Source organism: Ambystoma mexicanum, chromosome 10, assembly GCF_040938575.1.
Source record: "Ambystoma mexicanum isolate Mex_15411 chromosome 10, UKY_AmexF1_1, whole genome shotgun sequence".
In the NCBI taxonomy this organism is placed as follows: domain Eukaryota; kingdom Metazoa; phylum Chordata; class Amphibia; order Caudata; family Ambystomatidae; genus Ambystoma; species Ambystoma mexicanum.
The window spans coordinates 71,190,835-71,213,117 of NC_090932.1; the positions used below are offsets into that span (position 1 = coordinate 71,190,835).

General features: G+C 43.4%; 1 protein-coding gene across 1 annotated transcript in view; it reads right to left on the bottom strand.

Moving 5' to 3' along the window:
• The window catches only part of LOC138491165 (acetylcholine receptor subunit delta-like), a 233,938-nt gene that overhangs the window by 80,023 nt on the left and 131,632 nt on the right, over positions 1–22,283 (bottom strand). The window contains exons 5-6 of the mRNA XM_069617540.1: positions 7,021–7,176; positions 4,895–5,010 (exon numbers count right to left, since the gene is read on the bottom strand). Coding sequence (XP_069473641.1) covers positions 4,895–5,010; positions 7,021–7,176 — 272 coding nt within the window. The remainder of the gene's footprint in view (positions 1–4,894; positions 5,011–7,020; positions 7,177–22,283) is intronic.

A 22,283-nucleotide genomic window follows, 5' to 3' on the forward strand; every position in this document is an offset into this window, starting at 1 on the left:
ATGCTCCCACTCATATTAAGGGCAGAACCCTTGACTGGGTCCTCTCACTTATTACCAGACTAAGGGCCTCATTACGACCCTGGGGGATGGACCATGGTGCTAGTAGCACCATGGTCCATGCCGGTAACTCTCCGACTCCTCCATGGCGGAATGGGGAATTACCACCCCATTCCGAGGTTGGCGGAGTGGTAATTCCCCCTTTCGCCATGGCCCTTCCCCATTCCCATTTTTGCCCCATAGGGCATAATGGGAATGGGGAAGGCGCTAAGTATGGTGCCGCAAATTGCGGCACCGTACTTAGCACCAAGGTCCCTTTGCAGCATGGTTTTTAATGCCTGCAAAAAGCAGGCGTTAAAATCACCATCCCGCAAAGGGACCTTGTAATCAGGCGTTAAGGGTCGGCGCCGTTTACGGCGCTGTAAAACCCTTAACGCCCTGACTCGTAATGAGGCCCTAAATATTGATACCATTACCCCACTTAGTTGGTCAGACACCTTCTGCATTAATTTTACCCTCATGTGTGATGAACCATGTCCTCCCAAGACAATAGTTATGGATACTTTTGAAGCTAGAAACCCTAGAAAGCTCACCGTAGAGAACTTTGTCCCTACTCTTAACAAAACCCTAGCAACCAACTTAGTCACCAGTAACGACCCTAGCACCATTGCTGACTACTACCATAGATACCTCACCCTCAACATCGACCAAGTAGCATCCATCAAAACTAAAACGCGACATGCTAATAAAAAGTCCCATTTCTGGTTTGATGATGAACTAGCCGCCCTAGGAAGAACGAAACGCGCATTTGAACATGCCCACATCAAACAACCCACACCCGACTCTGCCAAAGCTTACAAAGACACCAACAGAAGCTATAAAACAGCCATTATCTCCCATAAAGCCAACTCCTACAACACACGCATCATCAATGCTGCATCAGACTCCAAAGAACTGTTTTCAATCCTTAGAGAATTAGAAAATCCTACCCCAACTGCAGCTCACACCAACGCCAGCAAAGAATGGTGCACCACCATTCAAGATGCACTTGCCTCCAAAATTGTCGTGTTACAAAATAAAATAAGTACCAAAAGACTTTTATTAGCAGACAAAAATGCCCTAGCCACCAGCACCCTCCCCTCTGCCAATGATAATACCAACTCACTATTCCACTTCCCACCTGTCTCTCAAGAACTAGTGTTTGACACTATTGCCAAGCTAAAACCATCCAACTGTAAAGGGGATAACGTCCCAGCTAAATTAGTGAAAGCATGCGCTTCCTCCCTCACCCCTACCATCACTAATTTTGTCAATTCCTCTTTCTGCACCAACACTGTTCCAACCAGCATCAAAGAAACCTGGGTCACCCCACTTCTGAAAAAAACATCTCTGGACCCTACAGTACCCACCAATTATCGTCCAATAACAACAGTCCCATTTCTCCTCAAACTTATAGATAAAATAGCTTACACACAAATACAAGCCCATCTGGAACAGAACCATCCACTAGGAATCAGACAATTAGGTTTCCGGCCCAACCATAGTACGGAAATAGCCCTCCTGCATCTCAAAATCCAAATGGACACTATCAGAGATTCAGGGAAACTCTGCATCATCCTGTTGTTAGACCTGTCTGCCGCATTTGACCTCGTGGACCTTGACAAACTGTGCAACTCATTAGCCAAAGATTTCCGTTTCTTCAACGATGCCACTATGTGGGTGAAATCCTTTCTGTCCGAACGCACCTCTACAGTTGCCATAGGCAAAGTAGTGGCCGATCCCATCCCAGACCCCACTGGAGTACCACAAGGATCATGTCTCTCTCCCACCATCTATAATGCCTATACTAAACTCCTTTTCTCAGCATTAGACGATATGGGTGTTATCTACACTAATTTCGCGGATGACGCCCAGATCCTCATACCCATCTCAGGAAACTATGACCAAGACATCATGATCATTAACAAAATGTACGCCATCATTTGAAATTGGATGGCGCTAAATAGTCTTTGTCTTAATGATGAGAAGACTGACGTTCTCATTGTTAGCTAAAATAGCTGTCCTCCACCCAGACTACTCTTCGATCAATATCAACGGCACCCTAATCCCAGTACTCAAGCAAGTAAAAACATTAGGTGTATACCTAGACTCCAACCTCACCATGACGAAACATATTAGTATGCTCACCTCCTCTTCAGCCTACACATCCAAACTCATAGCATTAAGTAGACAAATTCTGACTCCGACCAAGTGTCTCACCCTGGCCATGGGCCTAGTACTGTCTAAATTGGATTACTGTAATGTGTTATTGCTTGGGACCTCTAACTCCAATCTCAGCAAACTGCAATTGATTCAAAACAAAGCCTTAAGATCAGCCTTAGGGATAAAAAAGTTTGAGCATATTACCAAGGTAAGGAAAGAGGCCCATTGGTTACCAATCAAAACCAGAATTATTTTTAAAACTCTCTGCATCGCACACAAAGGCCTTGTCAAAAAAGCCCCGATCTACCTCAACAATGCCCGGCAGAAAAAAGAATCGACTAGAACTCTAAGGTCTAACGATAATTTACTAGTGACGTCCCGGCATAAAAATACCAGAGCATGGGAAGGGGGGGTAGCATCTTCTGGAACTCCCTCCCTATCTGTATCAAAAAAGAGACATCGCTCCCTGGCTTCAAAAAACTGCTAAAAACCTGGTTATTCGAAGCACACCTGATCTTATGAGTGTATTGTATAATCTTCTGTTGCTGTAATAATGTTTATGCACACTATGTTATTGTATGACTAATTTCTGAGCTGTCTGTAACCAAGCCGTGATATCCCAGGGTCTAGGCGTGTAACAAATGAAAAAAAAAAAACATGAGCTAAGAGAGGCACATGGGAAGAGGGGTTACCTAGACATTGGGACAGAGGAACCAAAGGGAGCCGGATGGGCCCAATAGACCAAGTGAAGAACAGATTCAAGGGGAGTTCAGAGGCACCCAAGACGAGAATCAACTGGAAAGAAACAAAGCCAGGTGGTGGAGAGGGATCAGGGAAATATCCCCACACCTAAAGAAACTTGAACATTTTGTATTTTCAGGAACTTGAGACTTTCTTTGATAAACTTGAGAGACATTTGTGAAACTTTGGTAGACTGCCAAGAACTGTTAAATACTGTGTTAATTACCATGCTGCCAGTGGTGGAGTCAGGGGAGGAGTAGGGAGGGTTGGTCGCCCCCACTTGGTGCAGAGTAGAGATCCTACACTTTCTAGTTACTGTATTGCATCCACAGCAATACTCTGAAGTCTACAGGCATTACTTCTGGGACTGGTACTCAGGATTTAATCAAGAAGGAATTGAGCTTGTTTTAAGATAGTGAGCCACAGTTGGACCTGTGATTGAGCCGCCTGATGCACCAAGCACCTGGCTACCTTCTGAGCCCTGAGCCACTAACGACATCACTTTGTCTGTACATAATCTGCTGCTTTAAAGAGAAGGATCAAGAAGTCCGCTTGAAATTGTCGAGCTTGCTTAAAAGGCTAAGGTCGTGAATTTGTAGACAAGGTACCCTGTCACAGACATTTCGAGGTACCTGACCCCCCTGGTATTTACCGTAGACACAACAGATTCATTAGGTGCCCCTTTTTCTAACTAAACCAAAGCCATATTAAAGCAAATTTAAGTGATTATTTTTGATTTCCCTTTTTCCTTTACCTGTCTGTTTTTGATGTGCTACCTGCAGTACAATTCAGACTTTAACTGTCTGTCTGTTCTCAGCCTGTATTAAGGTGTGCTCTTACCTTGCAGGGGGGCAGATTAGTGTGTTTAGCGAATCTGTGATTTTAGTCAAGTTTTTTGTTTTTGCAGAGCCTTGCCAGGACATTCCTTTTATTTTGGTACTTAACATGCTGCTGTTGTCTATATGTTACCAGTGATGATACATATCTGTATAGCCTGCCCTCGGACCTTGGTACTAACAAAGCGGCAAAGGAGGTATACTATTCACATTATACCCATTATTATTTATGTCTGAAACACAACTGAACCACGTTGTGGAACACGTGCGGGCATAGTACATAGAAGCCTTTGCTCCTCCTTGTACTTCCTCTCCCCAGAATCTGATTTTATCATACACATCATGCTTTCTTTTAACCTGATTTTTCTTTCCTTCCATTCTCACTGGCAGCTGTGATTTATTCATGCACACCTAAGCTGCAAGCCCCAACCAGAGAGGGAACACGTTTCTATTCGCTGTTGTGTCCTGTTAACCCCTCAAAGGGAATTCGCCCATCAAACTTCGAGAGGAGGACTGCATTCCTCTCACTCTGTCAGCCTAGCATCTTGGCAGTTCACCCTGATTAAGTTGCCACTCATACTGCCCCCTTGAGAATTCCGTTTACACGTTCCACTCCTCTATTTGTTCCAGGGTGATATATAGAACTTTTATGTACTATCTCACAACGTTTGCATTGGCTTAATTGTAAATTAGGAACGATTATCAGCGAGGATACTCAGTGTGTAATCGTTTCTGCAGCAAATGGAGGCAGGTATAAGGAGGGAGAAAATACCAGTTGTCCCTTAAAAATCCTTCTTTGAATTAAAACATACCTACTGTCAGGGGTAAAAAGTTAATCTTGCAAGCTACTAGTCATCCATAAAAAGTCACTTGCCACCTCAATTCTACACATACACACAGCAAACAATTTCTTACTTGCCAAGATTCAATTATCACTAGTCAATGGCTACTGATGTGCGCAACCTTCAATCCCAAAAAGTTCTGGGACATCATGCCCATAGTACAGCCTTTCTTGTTCTAGCAAGCACCACCCCACAGAGCATGTGAATGTTACTGTATAACACATACACTGCCATTTTACATGTAACCATGGGTTTGGAAGAAACGTGAGCCCTTACCTGTGAAGGCTTCTGTGTCAATAACAATGTACTCTACCAAAAATGTTTTCTCGGTCTCCACGTCAACGTCTGTGTTTATCTCCATTGTGATCTCCTTGGCGCTGTAGACCAGAGAACTGGGCGGAAACAGGAACAAGAACTGTGTGAGTTATCAATTATTAAAGTCAGGCAGATCTCTGCTAATTATGATTCCCATCGCTCTCAGGGTTTCAGTTCCCCAAGTTCTCTCTGGTAGGTTCAGTTTATAATTCTTGTAGCTCCTTGCTCTTTTGTGTCCGATGCAGGCTTGGTATGAACAGGACTGTTGATTCGTCTAGTGATTACATTGAAGCAGGGATTTTCTGTGAAACCTCTCAACATGAATCCCTATTTGCATGACCAGTTCCCCCTCCCAGCCCAGGCTCACTTCAGACACTTTACAAGAAGAACAGGAAAGAAACAGAACTGTTCATCTCCCACTGCTCTAAGGTAACCACTGAACCACCTCTTCCAGCTGATCCTATGCCTTCTCCAGGCCTCTCTACTAAGCACTGACCAATAATATGCAAAGAGATTAACAATAGTACAATTTGCAGATCAGTAACACCCTGCTAAAGGTAGAACATCTGAAGGGCCACTGAATACAACCAATCTTGCCTCTTACATACACACACACACACGCAATACAAAGTGCTTTTAAGTTGAGTGAAGCAGCAAGGAATTAAATAAATATAATTATTTTTTACCAAACCGACATTGCATTTTCATATGCTCTATTCACTTAACATATATATGTCATCAAACTGTTTTTCCCTATAAATGAAGGATCTGTTCCAGTTGTACTATTACGTCCTGAGAAAGAGACCCATGTACTCTGGTTAGCTATGTATAATAGAGAAGCAGATCCCATGGTACTTCTTGCTGTTGTGAACAACAAGTTACAGTAATTTTTCTGGCAATCAGTAGAGATGCTGTGCTGCTTCCCCAGCACAATTCACTCACATTGAGAGTCACATTCACCTAAACATCACAATCAGAGACTTGTGTTGGCCTGAAACCTGATGTGGAGTGCAACCACTAGCCTTTACTTCAATGCAAATACTCTAATGCATACTTCCACCTACTTAATTGGGGACTGGCTGAGGGGTCTGCTTATATGTAAGCACCTCTAAGGAGTGAGGTACAGTTCTGGGAGTAAATACCCTAGATGATATTGCATACTCCCAGAGCTCTCTTGCGTCTGTCTTTATACTACCATGAGGCCACCCACCTGCATCCAACTCTCCATTCCATAAATTCCATCTCAGATAATGGGGGGGTACTTGTATGTACCCACAAGGTGAGCAGAAACAATGGCATTACTTCTCTCTGACATTGGTAAATGTACTCTTTACTCTCTTTACTAACAAAGTATTTAATGACTTCACCATGTCTGTTGAAGTACTTTCAATACTTTGAAACGAATAACAAGTTTCTAAAGAGATTGTCACCTTGCTTGTTAAATCCTTGCTCACTATTCTTAGAGAGGCACAGCTCCACCCTACTGATGAGGTCCAACCAGACCAAAACATGGCTCTGGGGTTGCTGTTGGTACTCTTGTTCAGAGGAGAATTGCCAAGCATTTCGGTGCTGGACTGCCCCAGGGCAGGACAGAGACTGATATGTTTTGGATATTTCTCCTCTGTGAAAGATAGTGAGCTAAAGACTCTGGGTAAGTCTCTCGTAACCGGGACTAATGTCCGGCAGAGGGGCTCCAGGACCCCCCTTGTTTTTTGTTAAATCCAGCAGCACCACACTCAGCTTTATGGATCACAAATCATGTTAACTGCCAGGCTACTCTGCAAGTCTATGCAAAAAGGACTAGCATACTCGTCCTTGGCACTTAAGGGGTTAAAGTCAATTTGAGCCTATTTTGGGAGTCTGTAGGTGATCCACAGATGTGGGTAGACTAATTTACATTCACATTTTTAAATGTGTACCGCGCACCGCTGGCCCAGAGGCATACAGAGGCTATATGATGTTAAACTCCTCTCTCTGCATGGTATCGGCCATAAGAAAATAATAACATGGCTGCTTCACACATCAAGCCTCTTTCTGTGAAATTTCCCTGTGCATCAATTTGCATAAGTAATGGAGATAAGCCTTACGTGAACTTCAGAGAGCAATTCTGCCAGTCGAAAGGGAAGAAGTTGACATTGATAGGACAGGTGCTGCGGAAGATGGAAGGTGGCTGCCAAGACATGAAGCCGTTGCTGTAAACCAGAACATTGCAGTAATAGGCCATGTTGAAGACTGCATCATTGCTGGTAGGGAGTAAACAAAGGACATGATCACTGGTGGAGAGAAGAGTTTAGTAGGAACCAAATGGATCTACTGGATTTTGATGGAATCCAGCACATAGGCATTACGAGAGGTCTGTGTCCCAAATATAATTAAAATATGATTCCAGACAGTACTTTCAATCTGTCCACAGGTTTCTGAATGTAACATCTGTTCTGGTGACTTCTTATGAACTAGAGCATTATGCAGTAGTCTCCTTTCAGGATTGACAAGAGGAAACCTTCTTGTTAAAGGGTTTATTAAAACCATCAACCAGGACCTACAGCTTTCCTACTCAGTGGGACTCATTTTAGCAGCATGGCTACCTCCAAACTCGTGTCCGGGTCCCGCAAAAGGGGACTTACCGGGCCATTCCGACCTTGGAGGGCCCGGTAATTCCCTTTTACGGGACCCGGTACATTTCCATTCCCATTTGAGCCCCAATAGGGCTCAATGGGAATGGGGAGGATGCTAACAATGGGCCCGTTAATGACGGGCCCGTTGTTAGCATCCTGGTCTGCTAGCGGGTCCCGCTCTGCACGTCTGGTCTGACCAGCTGTGAAGAGCGGGACCCACTGCAGAACTCGTAATGGGGCGGCCTGGTATGAACGGTGCCGCTCCCTTACCGGCACCGTTCATACTGTGGCCGCCTTCGTTGTAATGAGGCCCAGTATCTCTGGAGCAACTGCAACAGGGGGGCCTTGGGGCCAGATGATCCCACGTTTCTCCTTGTGAAAAAAATGTAGCAAATGAATTGAGCACCAATTTTGCTTCTTAGATAATACAGAATGCAACAAACAGGGTTTGCCCAAATTTGTATTTAAAAAGGTTTTCACTAGGACATAAATGAAGCTGACTGTTTTATTTAATATGTTTACCGTGTAACCTGAGGATAAATGCAGCAAACATTTCTTTTTATGTTACAAAGCAAACATATTACAAAAAAAAGACTGCTTCATTTTTGCTTCTAGTGCAAATGTTTTTAGATAATACGGATTGTGACAAAACCTGTTTGCTCCATGCCTGGCTAGCTCAGCGTTTGCTCAATTATTTGCACTGGTGAAAGGTTTGATAATCTGTCCTTTGGGGTATACACTCTCACTGAGGTCTAGAAGAAGAACCAACATTGAACTGTCATTGAGAGCCCTTTAATTTCGGAACGATACAAGTCTGTACAGGCAGAGTAAGTGCATATAATACGATTGACGGTGTAGATAACAACAAATAGGTCTGACGACAATTCTGCAGTTTTCCAAGTGCATTGAGGCACCATCATGCAAGGAAGGGAGAGAGGGAAGATAGATAGACGTGTCCAAGGCATGGTACGTTCAGATCATTGCAAGTGCACGGATGATACAGGAGAGGGGAGGGGGGAAGACAAGTGCAGAGCGTGTCCAAGTGCACCCAGTCAGTAAAAAACTGGGGTAAGTGCTAAGAGATGCTACTCTCATGGTCATTGACCAAGGGCAGTAGCGATGGTGCAAGTGCAGGCCCGGAGGCAATGCGAGAGGACTGGTGGGTGTGCCAGTGATCTGTGAGACTCTGAGGTACACCCGGTGGCCAGTCAGCAAGCTGTGTGGAAAAAGGAGGGAGAGAGGGATAAAGCAGAGAGAGAGGTTAGCAGGGTAGAGGGAGAGAGAAAGAGGAGAAGGAGTATGTCTTAAGGAGTTTCCTGAACTTCAGTAGATCAACCTCAAGATGGAGGGCGGCAGGGAGGCTATTCCAGAGGGTGGCCCCTGCTGAGGATAAACATCTCCCTCCAAAACTCTGGTTGGAGAACCGGCTCATGCGCAGAAGGTTGGAGGTAAATGAAAGGAGGGCTCGAGAGGGACAGTATTTAGATAGGCAGTGTTGCATATAGGAAGGTTCCAGGCCCCAGAAAGCCTTGTGGACACTTCAGAGGGTCTTGAACTTGATCCTTGCATCCATGGGGAGCCAGTGGAGGGATTTCAGCACCAGAGAGATGCAGTCCCTGGACTTTAGGACAAGTATAAGTCTCACAGTTCTGTTCTGGATGAGTTGCAGAGGGTGCTAAGCAGAAGCAGGGAGGTTGAGGAAGAGGCTGTTGCAGTAGTCCAGCCTTGAGAGAACCAGGGCTCTGGAGACATTGAGCCACTGGGGGAAGGTGAGAAAAGCAAGAGTACTTCTGAGGAGGTGCAGCTGGTAGTTGGACTTTTTAGAAATGTCCGAAATGTGAGTGGAGAAGGATAGGTTGGAGTCAAAGATGACCCCAAGGTTTTTGCTTCGCAGGTGGGTGCAGGCACAGGGCCAAGGGAGGCCGGCCAGAGAGAGAGTGGGAAAGCGGGAGCAGGAGACCCAATGCGAACAATTTCAGTCTTACTGTCATTGAGGCAGAGGTTGTTTGTGGCACACCAGGATTGAATTGCGGACAGACAGTCAGATATGAGCGAGGTAGAGGAGGTGGCTAAGGGTAGCCTGAAGGAGAGTTGCGTGAAATATGCATAGCACTGGAAGTTAGAGATGAAGGTGGCAATCACACGTGCCAGGGCAGCCATGTAGACATTGAAGAACCAGGGGGATAGGTCAGAAACCTGGGGAATGCCACAGGTTGAAAGAATGGTAGTAGGGAGAAAGGGCCCAAGTTCCACCTGGGATGGGCGGTCAGAAAGAAAGGAGTTTAACCACGCCAGAGCCTGATCTGTGATTCCCAGGTTGTCATAGAGATGTGCGATTAGGATGTTGTGGTTTACCATGTCAAAGGCAGAGGAGAGGTCAAGAAGAATGAGGACAGAGGAAGTGTTAGTGTCAAGATTTGAGAGCAGGTCTTCACGGTTGTTCAGAAGAGCAGTTTCCATGCCTCTGGATGCTCTAAAGTCAAACTGATGGTTGTGGAGGCAACAAGCAGATTCAGTGTGGAGGGTGAGCTGAGAAATAGCCAGCTTCTCCAGCAGTTTGCCCAGGACAGGGGTGATAGAGATGGGGTGGTAGTTTGCTGGAATGGAGGGGTCAGCCGAGGGTTTCTTAAGCTGTAGGGTGCACAAAACTCCAGTGGAAAAAGAGAGATTGCAGAGATCAGCCAAGGCTGGAGCAAGCGAGTCAATGTTATACTTAATGGTTTTTGAGGGGCAGAGGTCCACCTGTTTGGATGAGGACTTCATAGACTGGACTTGTCTGGTGACTTTATTAGGTGTGACAGGAGTGAGGGAAGAGAGGGAAAGTGGTGGGGGGCAAGGGAGGCTCTAGAGGTGCTGGTGTATGATGTGGTGTGGAAGTGAGAGAGGAAAGGATGTCTTGGGTTTTTGCAGTGAAGTGTGCTGCCATGGCAGAGCAAAGGTCCTGGGTGGGGGTGACAGAAGAGGAGGCTGATGTGGGATTGGCCAGTTCCTTAAAGACTTTGAAAAGTTTGGCTGTATTGTTTGATGCCACAGAGATACAGGCGTGAATAAAGACTTTTCTTGGTATGGATGCATTGTCGATATTGCCTTTGAAGGAGGTGGCAGGCCAGTTTGCCAGAGGGTCCACCTGATGAATTCCATTTCTACTCAGCTGCCCTACACTTGCGTTACACTCCTATGGTTAAGGAGTGTAGCTAGTTCCATAGGAAACCCAAAACATTGAAGTGCTAATAACCTTTGACTTGTATGACGGATTTGGTTGATATTTTGCAAACATAAAGTGTGTCACGGGGCTCCCAGACTGGACATTTTGGAAAAGATTTGTAAAAAAATGAAAAATGATTAAGAAACCAAAAAACACGCTGTTGTCAGCCTACTCCCATTCATTTTCCCATAGAGAATAAGACAACATTTCTGCACAGCAAAAACCGCTGGATGGATTTGGACCAGGTACGAAACAACTTGGGCATGAAGCATTGATGCGATTTCCAGGAGGGATCTGGGGTTATTCTGTCCAGTAATTGATCAAATATTTAACAGCAAAGAGGTGTCCCATTCTCCCAAAATCATAGCTATAGATGTATCCCAGAATTCATCAGAGAGTCCGATAAAGCAGCCATTTGTTCTCCTAATTCTATTGCTGATAACGTTTGACTTGCTGGATGGATTTGGATGACATTTTAAAAAAAAAAGTTTGTCACAGCCCCTCCCCCAACTGCAAATTTTGGGAACAATAAATTATGAAATGGAAAGGTTATGAAGAAAACAAAACACCACAGTTTCACAATGTTCAGCCCATTCATTTTCCCATACAGAAAAATTCCAGTTTTTTAGCAGCTCTAGAGCACAAACCGCTGGGCAGATTCGAACCAAATAAGAAACAACTTAGGCACAAAGTGTTGCCTTAACTATCTTGACTCGTTTGGGGTAAATACATCCAGTAGTTTTGAAAATATTGGACAGCGAAGCATGTGGCCCCTGCTCCTTAAAACCTTTAAATCATCATTGGGGGTTTTTACGGCAGATAGGCTGAGCAAGGCTTATATCCTTTGACTACCTGGATGGATTTAGATGAAATTGACCAGATAAAAGGTTTGTCAAGAGCCCCGCTAGACATGACATTTTGGGAACAATTCATTAGAAAATGAAAAAGTTATTAAGAAAGCATACAAATACTGTTTTCAGCCTACTCACATTCATTTTCTCATATTGAAAAAGTGCGGTTTGGGAATGGGTGTAGCGAGAAAACCACTTGATAGTTTTGGACCAAATAAGAAACAATGTGGGCACAAAGCATTGACTTAATTTCCTTGACTGATATGGAGTAAATCCATCCAGTAGTTTAATAAATATTTGACAGAGACATGGGGTGCCCCTTGTTCCTTAAAACCGTCATATATATCTGCCTTGGTGCTTTACAGCAAAGAGATTTTTCAGAACTGAAAAGCCACCTATTTATTTTTGCTCGATGCAATTGATTCCCACTGTATTGCCAGGAGAAGCCACAAATGAAACAACTAAAAACACTATTTGGAGGAGGAAAAAGCCTGGCATCAAACTTTGGAATTAACTCCACCAGTACCTTAATAACGTTCTTAAGTTCAGAAAGAGATTCAAAACTCTTCTGTTTATGTAGTCACTCCTATGGCAACACGGATTCTTTTGAACCACAACACTTGGATGGCCTGACCGAAGGCGCTATATAGATACCAATAGCAATAGCAATCATATCAGGCTAGAGAGCGGGAGTGGGAAAGAAGATGCCATGTGAAGTTAGAGATTTGGGAGTGGGTTGGGGAGCTAGTTACAGGTAGAACATTTTCGGTTTATCATTTGAAGGCCGTGGGAATATCACGAGATTGCAGCGGCTAAGACGCAAGAAGCGATCAGAAAACAATGTGTGTCACATGAAGCGATATGTGATAGGGGGTAATGGGATAGGTTTAAGGAGGGCAAAAGCAATTTGTGAAAAAAGTGAGACACATGTTGAGTGCCTGTGAGGACGTGGAACCTTTTTTAATTCTGAGTAATTTTCCCCGTTATCGTGGGAATAGGCGAACTGCTACTCTACTGCAGGAATTTCTGTTTTTAGAAATGATTACTGGGAAATTATCGCAGGAATAAGGAGTTCGTAAAAAAAGGTTTAACATATGCAGTGCCTACATCTAATGGGAAGGGGACATTGGGTGTTTTTTAACAAATGAATGATTTGACATGGCCAGTGGCCATGGTTAATTGGAGCAAATGAAAGATATTGGTGAAATTTGCACACAGGCCACGTCTGAAGGCCATAACTAGTGAGACATCAAGAAACTATGTAACATGTTTAGCCATGGCCATTGGCCATGGCTAAAGACCATGGCGAGTAGGCCCAAAAGAAAACTATTGGTACAACATGTGTATTGGCCACAGCCGAAAGCCATGGCTATTGGGCCCTGAGGAAACAACGGTATAGCAAAACCCTTGAGATTCAGTGAAAACCATTTGTTAAGAGAGAGTTAAGGTGATCAGATTTAATGTAACAAATTTCAATGAAGTTCACTCCAGAGAAGAAAATGCATCACACAAACCAAACAGTGATAGGGGGTAATGGCCAGGAGTAGGACGGGGAGGAAAAAAGCAATTGAGGAGAGTGGTGGGACCATCAAAAGAGGAGGGGGCACTTGATGAGTGCCTGTGAGGACAGGGAAGAGTTTGGGATTTTCAAGCATTATACATATATACAGTGGTCACGGCCGAAGGCCATGGCTGGTGGGCTCTGAAGAAACCTATTAGTGCAATATGTACAGATTCACGGCCAAAGGCCGAGCCCACTGTCCATGGACAAAGGCCATGGCTAATAGGCCCCAAAGAAACCTATCTGTGCAACATGTACAGTGGCCATGTCCGAAGGCCATGGCTATTGGGCCCGAAGCAACCAACTGGTGCAACATCTACTGTGGACACGGCCGAAGGCCATGAACAATGTCCATGACTGAAGGCCATGGCTAGTGGGCCCAAAGGAAACCTATCAGTGCAACATGTACAGTGGCCACGTCCGAAGGCCATGGCTAGTGGGCCCAAAGGAAACCTATTGGTGCAACGTGTACAGTGGCACCAATGGTGGACCCTGAAGAAACTATAGTATAACAAAACCCTTGAAATTCAGTGAAAAACCTTTAGGAGAGAGTTAAGGTGATCAGATTTAACACCACAACACCCCTGAAATTGAGCAATCGCATTTCAGTCAAGTCCACCTTACCTATGCACCCCCTGTTGCATATACCCACAATGATGACATCACTAATTACATCCTACATGACATAATTGATGACATCACTAATGGTGTCATTAGTTACATCATGCATGACATCACTCACATCACTGGTTTCATTAATTGCATTCTTAAATATGACAGCTCTGTTTTTACCATAATATATATATGTACATATTTCATACTTAAACAGTACCATGCCCTTGTTTCTCTAAATGTATAGCGCGGCATTCAATTGTAAATACATGCAGACATTATTACAAAAGACGAATACTATGTAAGCATTTATGTACTTTGGAAGGTAATCTGTTATATTGGAATACACATTCACAATTTATTTTCAAAATAAAATGTCTAAAATATTAGTAATACCATTGCTATGTCTATAATTATTTACTTTCTAATCTTCATTTCTTTTCTATAAATGTAATTATGTAGTATCAGTAACTGATATTTTTTTACATATTAACCAAGCTTCAAATTCTTAGATTATATATTTTCACAATGAATGGGGACATGTACTTTCTTTTGTATGTGGTTATTTTTTTAATAAAATAATGAGTTCATGCAATGTTATTTCCAGTAAGGAGAATTATAAATGTAAATGTGAACATTGACTATTTTAATAACACTTACTTTTAAACATGTTTCTACTTCTATCCATATTTTTACTGCTACATGTACTTATTATATTTTGTTTGAAATAAGTAAAATAGATTCACCAGAATCAGGTACTTTCCCTAAAATGAAGCATTGTAATTGTTTACTAATGAATGAAATTCAAACCATTTGTATAACGGTACATATTTTTATTTTAAACTTTATTAGTTGATAAGCAGTAAAAATGAATGCTCCACATGTAATCATATAATACTTCTGTATCAGTGTATTGTTCCATGTCATGTTGTTATTACTGTCAAGTGTAATAAAATATATATCAAAACAGGTCAACAAAAATATTCTACTTTACTTAATCAGCAATGTCACACTTGATGTAATTAATGATCTCATCAGTGATGACATGTATGATGTAATTAGTGATGCCACCAGTGATGTCATCAGTGATATTGTTAGGCAGAATCATATGCAGTACCCTTTGGAAACACCACACACAATTAAGACAAGTGACAGTACAAATTCTCATTTGGTACAAGCCTGTACTACACAGTAAAGTGGTAGCGGTTGCTGAGCAGCCAGACTTATCTCAAGAGTAAAATGAGCAGTATCAGAAGTTACACAAAGGACACGGTTCAAACAAACACTGACTCAAGGTTTCTGAGTAAAATAATATACCTTTATTTACACAATCATTTGTAAAACAGTTCATTAAGTAAAGCAGCAGAAAATCACAATCTTAATACACTACACAACACCCAATGAATTCTGGAAAAGTTAAGATCAAAAGGAAGTGTGTGCAAAATGGCACTCCAGCAATTTAAAAAGGGAGGGAAAGACAAGGTTATTCACAATCAAGCAGCACCAACAAGTAAGTAGGCAGGGCAATCTAGAAAAGGCTTACTACAATGAGGATTCAAATCAATAGGCCTGGGCCAATGTTAATGGTTCAGAGTCTTTGCAGAGGATCACACAGTTCAGAGTAGCTTTCGGTTAAGTCTTTGCCAAGAGTTCGAAACGAAGTTGGTCAGAAGAAAAGTTACTTAGAAGAGTAGAGAAGGTCAAGCCCTCGGATTGGTGAAAGATTTAAAACACTTTCACCGCGGTCAGACAAAACGAACAACCAGGTTTGAACAGTACCTTAGAAGAAGAAGAATGCTGTAGCTGAGGCGGAAGTTCCTGGCAGATCCTGCAGGCTCATGGTTCCTGAAGCGACTGTCGGACTGACACGAAGGAGGAAGACTGGAGGGTCCTGCACTGCCCAGGGAAGAAACTATCAGCAGAGCAAAGCAACAAATACAAGGTGCGCTCCTTAAAACCCAACAGGATCTGGTCCTCCTGGCTATCCGGTTCACTGCAGCGATGCACAGCAAATTCGACCTGGGGAGGGAGGCCTTGCTTGGTGTTTGGCAAACTGGTTGGTCCCACCAGCTCGAGGGAAGAAGATTCCTAGCAGATCTTCTCTGTCGTCGAAGTGTCAGAGATTCGAAGCCCACAACTGGGCTTCACCACGACGTTCACTATTTGCTGCAGTTTTCTTCCTTCAGCTTTTCTTCGGTTCTCTCGATGCAGTGGTGACTCTGCCTTCCAAGTCCCAGAGACCTGCTTTTTATGCAGTTTTCCCCCATTCACACAGCCTGGCTGTCAATCACACAGCAGGGTGGCTGTCCTGGCAGGACAGTCTCCTAGCCATCAAACAAGAGTGCGACTTGGGTTCCAAGGAGACCCTCTGCAGGTGGCCTAAAACCCCTCCCTCACATCCTGTCTACCTAGACTCTCAGACACGTAAGGAGGGCTTCTGTGCAGAAGCCTGCCAAAGCACGGCGAACAAAGCAACCAAACCTGGTTTGGCGCGCAGAGTAAAACACGAGAAAGACCTTTACAAAAAGAAATGGCGAATAAACCCAGCCAGAACCAAATAAAAGTAAATGGGGTCCAGCAGATTAAAGTTCGAGGCTACTAACTTAGCCTAAAACAGTACCAAGGCTATTTTCATAGACCGCGGTAGGAAAAATATGGTAGATACCACTGCCACCAGCCAAATCTTAAAGAAAGGGGAACGAAATAATGTTCCATGAGAAACAGACAAAAAGGGATAACTATTAACCGTGTCCAGTACTCTATGGAAGATAGTTTGTACTGGGTCTGTGAATTTAAAAAGACTAATAAATTCAATGGCAACCTTACATGTTCTGGGAGACAGTAGTCAGTCCCAGAAAATGGAGTTTAAAGTGGGAAGTCTTAAAAAGACAACCCTCTGTCACTGCACTAAAGGTGCTGTGTGACACACAGTAAAAAGATTATGCCTATGGAATAGGTGAGGCTCACACTCTTACCAGGTGAAAAAAATAAAACCTAGAAATGCAGCAAATCTGCTGAGGGACTCAGTAGGTAAGGTAAATTAGCCATTCTGGAGAATTCTCCCTAACAGATATCATCTGTGATGTCATCATTGTAGTCATACGCTGCGCAACAGGGGACGCATAGTTAAGTTGGACTTACTTGAAATGCCATTGCTGAATGTCAGGGGTTTCGTTGTTTTAAATCTGATCACCATTACTCTCTCTTAACCCAGGTTTCTTTTCACTGAATATATATAAATATATTCAGTGAAAAACGTTAAAAGTGATGTTATGGTTAAGTTGCACTAACAAAAACCTATCAAATTCAGTGAAAAAACTTTGTTCAAGAGACGTTAAGATTACAAGTAAAATCGAAAAAACCCAAGAAATTCGCCAGTTATGGTAAGCTATGCAACGATAACTCACGCCACCACTATGCACTGCTAACACTAACACTCAGTATATCAAAGATGATGTCACAAATGACATAACAAATGGCATCACTGTTTGGGGCTTCGGGATAGCGTATGTTTTTCTTTCATATGTTTTTATGAGATCTAGATTAATTTTTGAGTGGCAAAAAAGAGTAAATACTTCAAAACTATAATATATTACGACATGGCAATCGCTGTGTTTGCTAGTTAGGGGAATTGGAGTATTGTAAGTTAATTTAGGAAGCAATTTGTTTGTTTTGTTTTAATATAAAATAAATACAAGTTAACTTAAAATGTGTGGGGGGCATTAGAGGGCTATTAGTGTTTTGGGGTGTTCAATGTACTTTAAAAGCTTTTATTTAATAAATGACATTGAAAAAAGTGTGCAATGGAAGGTCAAGGGAAGCCAATGCTTGTTTAGTATATCCTTTGTTTTGATTGAACAAGCTTCTCACGTGACTCTACAGTGAAGATCTTAATTCCCAATTGAAGTCAGCAGGGAAGATATCTTCATGATCACACCTCCATCTACTTTGTCACAGTAACTAATTAGCAATACTACCTGAACCTCTGCATCCCTCTTCCCCGTACCAGCACTGAATAGCAATCTTACCTATATACCCCCACATCCCATTTCCTCATCACAGTATACACTAGTAATCTTACCTTTACCACACATCCCTCTTCCTTGTCACAGTCCCCCACTAACCCACCTCATTCCTCTCATCACAGTCCCCAACTATCACCATGTCACTTTTTCTTGTCACAGTACCACACTATCACGATGTCACTCTTCCTGATCAGAGTATTCCACTACCACAAACTCACTATTCGTCATCATAGTCCCCCACTATCCCCACTTCGCTCTTCCTCGTCATTGTCCCCATCTATCACCATGTCTCTCTTCCTCATCACAGTACCCCACAAACACCACCTCACTCTTCCTCGTCACAGTCCCAACTACCACCACCTCCCTTCTCCTTATCACAGTACTCCACTACCAGCAACTCACTCTTCAGAGCTACCCACTACCACCACATCACTCTTCCTTGTTACAGTACCATGCTACTTCCATGTCACTCTTCTTTGTCACAGTACCCCAGTGCCACCACACCACTCTTCCTCGTCACAGTCCTCTACTATCACAATCTCACTCTTCCTCGTTACAGTACCCCACTACCACCAACTCACTCTTCCACTTTCGAGCCCAACACCACGTAAGTCTTCCTCCACACAGACCCCCTCTACCACCAACTCAATATTCCTTGTCACAGTTTCCCACTACTGCCACCTCGCTCCTCATCACAGTATAACACTACCACCATGTCATTCTTCCTCGTCACAGTACCCCACCATGACCACGTCATGCTTCCTCATTACAGTCCCCCACTACCACCACGTCACTCTTCCTCAACACATTACCCCACTACCACCACATCACTCATGCTCATCGCAGTACCCCACTAACACCAATTCCCCCTTCCTCTTCATAGTCCCCCAACTACCACCACATCACTCTTACTCATCATAGTACCTCACTACCACTACGTCACTCATCCTCATCACAGTCCCCACTACCACCATCTTACTCTTCCTCATCACAGAACCACACTACCACCAATTCACTCTGTCTTGTTACAGTGCTCCACTATCGAAACATCACTCATCCTTGTCACTGTCCCCCCTACCACCACATCACTCTTCCTCTCCACACCACCCCACTACCACCATGTCACTCATCCTCATCACAGTAACCCACTACCACCAACTCACACTTCCTCTCATCAGAGTAAAAACGACCAAAAAGGCACTCTTCCTCATCACAGTCCCCCACTACCACCATGTCACTCTTCCTCATCACAGTACCCCACTAACAACTCACACTTCCTCTTCACAGTACTACACTACCCCACCTCACCATCCCTCGCCAAAATTCCCCACTGTCACACCGCACTCTTCCTTGTCACAGTCCCCAACCACCCCTTCAATCTTTCTCATTATAGTACCCCACTACCACCACCTCACTCTACCACATCACTGTCCCCCACCACTACGTCACTCTTCCTCTTAACGGTACCCCACTACCACAAACTCATTTTTCCACCCCACAGCCTCCCACCTCCACTATGTCGCTCTTCCTCATCACAGTGCCCCACTACCACCAACTCATTATTCCTCATCACAGCCTCCCACTACCACCACATCACTCTTCCCTGTCACATTACCCCACTACCATTGCTTCACTCTTCCTCGTCCCCAGTACCTCATCTCACTCTTCCTGGTCACAGTCCCCAACTACCCCACTTCAGTCTTCTTTGTCACAGTCTCCCACTAAACCCACCTCAATCTTCCTTGTCACATTACACCATTAGTAATCGATTTTTATCTAGTGGACACAAAGAAAGATGAAATACTTGATAAACTCGATGTTGCGTAGCTGAAGAACAGATATTGATAACACATGATATAACATCAATTGTCTTATAAAAAAAAAGGCAGAGTTACAGGGGGTGGGTGGCATAGCAAAATAAAACCCTTGAAATTCAGTGAAAAAACTTTAGTTAAGGGACAGTTAAGGTGAACAAATTCAGTGCAACGAAACACTTGAAGTGACTTTAAGGTGCTGATTTAATGCCACAAAACCCCTAGAATTCAGCAGGTGTTGGAAGCTATGCCACCTTACCTATGAGGCCCCCATTGCACAACCCCTAAGCACACTGATGACATCACAAATGACATCATTTAAGACATCATCCATGATATCAGTGGTACAGTATAGAGAGATGCAACAAATAAAAAAGTGTGTTTCTGCATGTAGGGGTGGATTCAAATGCAAAGCTTGATTGCAGTTTGCATTTAAAAATACTGTGCATTTACAACCATGGTGTTCTTACACACCGAGTTACTCAGTATTGAATGAGCATTTACCAAGATGAGATACTCTAGTACCTTGATCATTCTCTTCTAAAAATATTCCCCTATACAAAGAAGACCATTGGGTAGGACAGTTATATAATTTTACCAGACCAGTGAAGAAGACAAAATACATGAGAATTAATAGTTTCTGAAATCATTGTATCTTCATATATCAGACTACTTACTGTCAGTATACGAAATGAAAAGGCAGACCGTGACCATGTCAAATGATAACGTGCAGGGCAGTGTGGCAAGGGTCAACAAGGTTAAAAACACATTCATGTTGTGAGGTCACACGTTATCAGGACTAGAGTAGCTATTGTACTAGACAAACGTTGTAATCGGTTTAGTGCTGGAGTTTAAACCCAGAATTCGGCTACTTGTTTTGGACTATGACTCCCAAAATCCCTCACCATTGCCTATGCTGGATAGGGCTGGGGTGGAAGGTGTAATGTAAAACCGCTGGAGATCCAAAGGTTGCGGACTCCTGCTATATTGAATCTGAAATTGTAGATTGCTACATGAAACGGTAGTTCCCCAACCATTATTTACAAGACTTGACAACCTTCATAAAAGACACAGTATAGTGGACAGTATTTTTAAATGCAAACTCCTAACAAACTTTGCTCTTGAATCCCTACGCTATTTTAGATGCAGCAACACACTTTTCAAAGGTTGCATCTCTCTTACTTTCACATGTGATCCGCTATACCAGTGAAGACATTGATGATGTAATAAGTGATGTCGTATATGATGACATCAGTGATGTCATTTGGGATGTCATCAGTCTGAGCTTAGAGGCTGCACAATGGGTAGCCTCATTGTTAAGGTGGCGTTAAGTTTTGTTGCATTAAATCGGCACCTTAATGTCACTTCAACTAACGTTTTTAATTGATTTTCAAGATATTGTTGCACTGGACTTATTCACCTTAACTGTTCATTAATAAAAGTTTTTGCACTTGATATCAAGGGTTGTGCTAGGGTATATGATATGATATGATATGGCATTTATAACGCACCTATACACAAGTGCTTCATGGCGCGACTAGGCAAGGGAGGGGGAACAGAGGGAAGACAGACAATGATCTTACTGGGCCAGGTGTCATTCAGATCGTGCAAGTGCAAGGGAAGGGGGAAAAGAAAAGTGCGGGGGCGGGGGAGGGGAAAGTGCAGTACATGGTATAATAAATAACAAGATAAATAAAAGAACGGCCAGCTGGTGGCAGTGCAGGGTGAGTGCAGACATAAGTGCTGGTGGGGGGACTGTAGGGATACAGAAAACAGTCCCCAGGTGGAGGGGTTGCCCAGACGGCAGTGTAGGCGTGCAACTTGCAGGGCATATCACCCGCCCCTTGTAAGTCTACCGTTTTTTCTTCTGTTATCCTAACTGATGGTATATTCTTTGTTATATAATGATATAATTTGTGTTCTTAAGCTACACAATATCGTGTTTTTTTCCCTGTTCAGATTTTTCCCTCATTGGTGGTCCATCTGGCCACTGTCCATGGGCCATTTTTTCCCAGCGCATGACCCGTATGCTCCGGTTTTTCACCAACAAGCGACTCCTTATGTGTCCAGCTGAACCAAATTTATGTCATAGGTTGTCGCTGTATACTGATGGCAGAGGTGTTGAGGCTTATCTGGTGTAAGGCAGCGAAATCGTTATGTGTCCACCTAGACTGAATTTGTCGTAGGCCGTCACTGCATTCTGATGCGTGCGTGCGGGTATGCCTGCGGCAGATGTCCACCGAAGTGCTGCGTTGATACGTACCTTGAGGCTTGGATGGAGCTTTGTTATTTATGCCACTGTCTGATCAGGTTGTCTGTGTGAGAAAGTCCTCTAGGCACACTAGCCGGGTTGACATAATAGGTCTTCTAAGCGTCATGAACAAGCTATCATAATGCATCTTGTGAGTGTGATAGACCGGTTGCCCTAAATACATCTAAGTACAAGAGATTTCCTGCCCCCCAAATACATCTAAGTCCAACACCTTTCCTGCCCCCAAATTACATCTAAGTGCAACACATTTCCTCCTCCCAAAATGTATCTAAGTGCAACACATTTCCTGCCCCAATACATAAATACACTTGCAGGTTCTGAATTCTCACAAGGCATAGGAGGTTCGGTCTCCCATTTCCCTCACTGTATTTTTTGTCTATTTAATTGTATTGCAA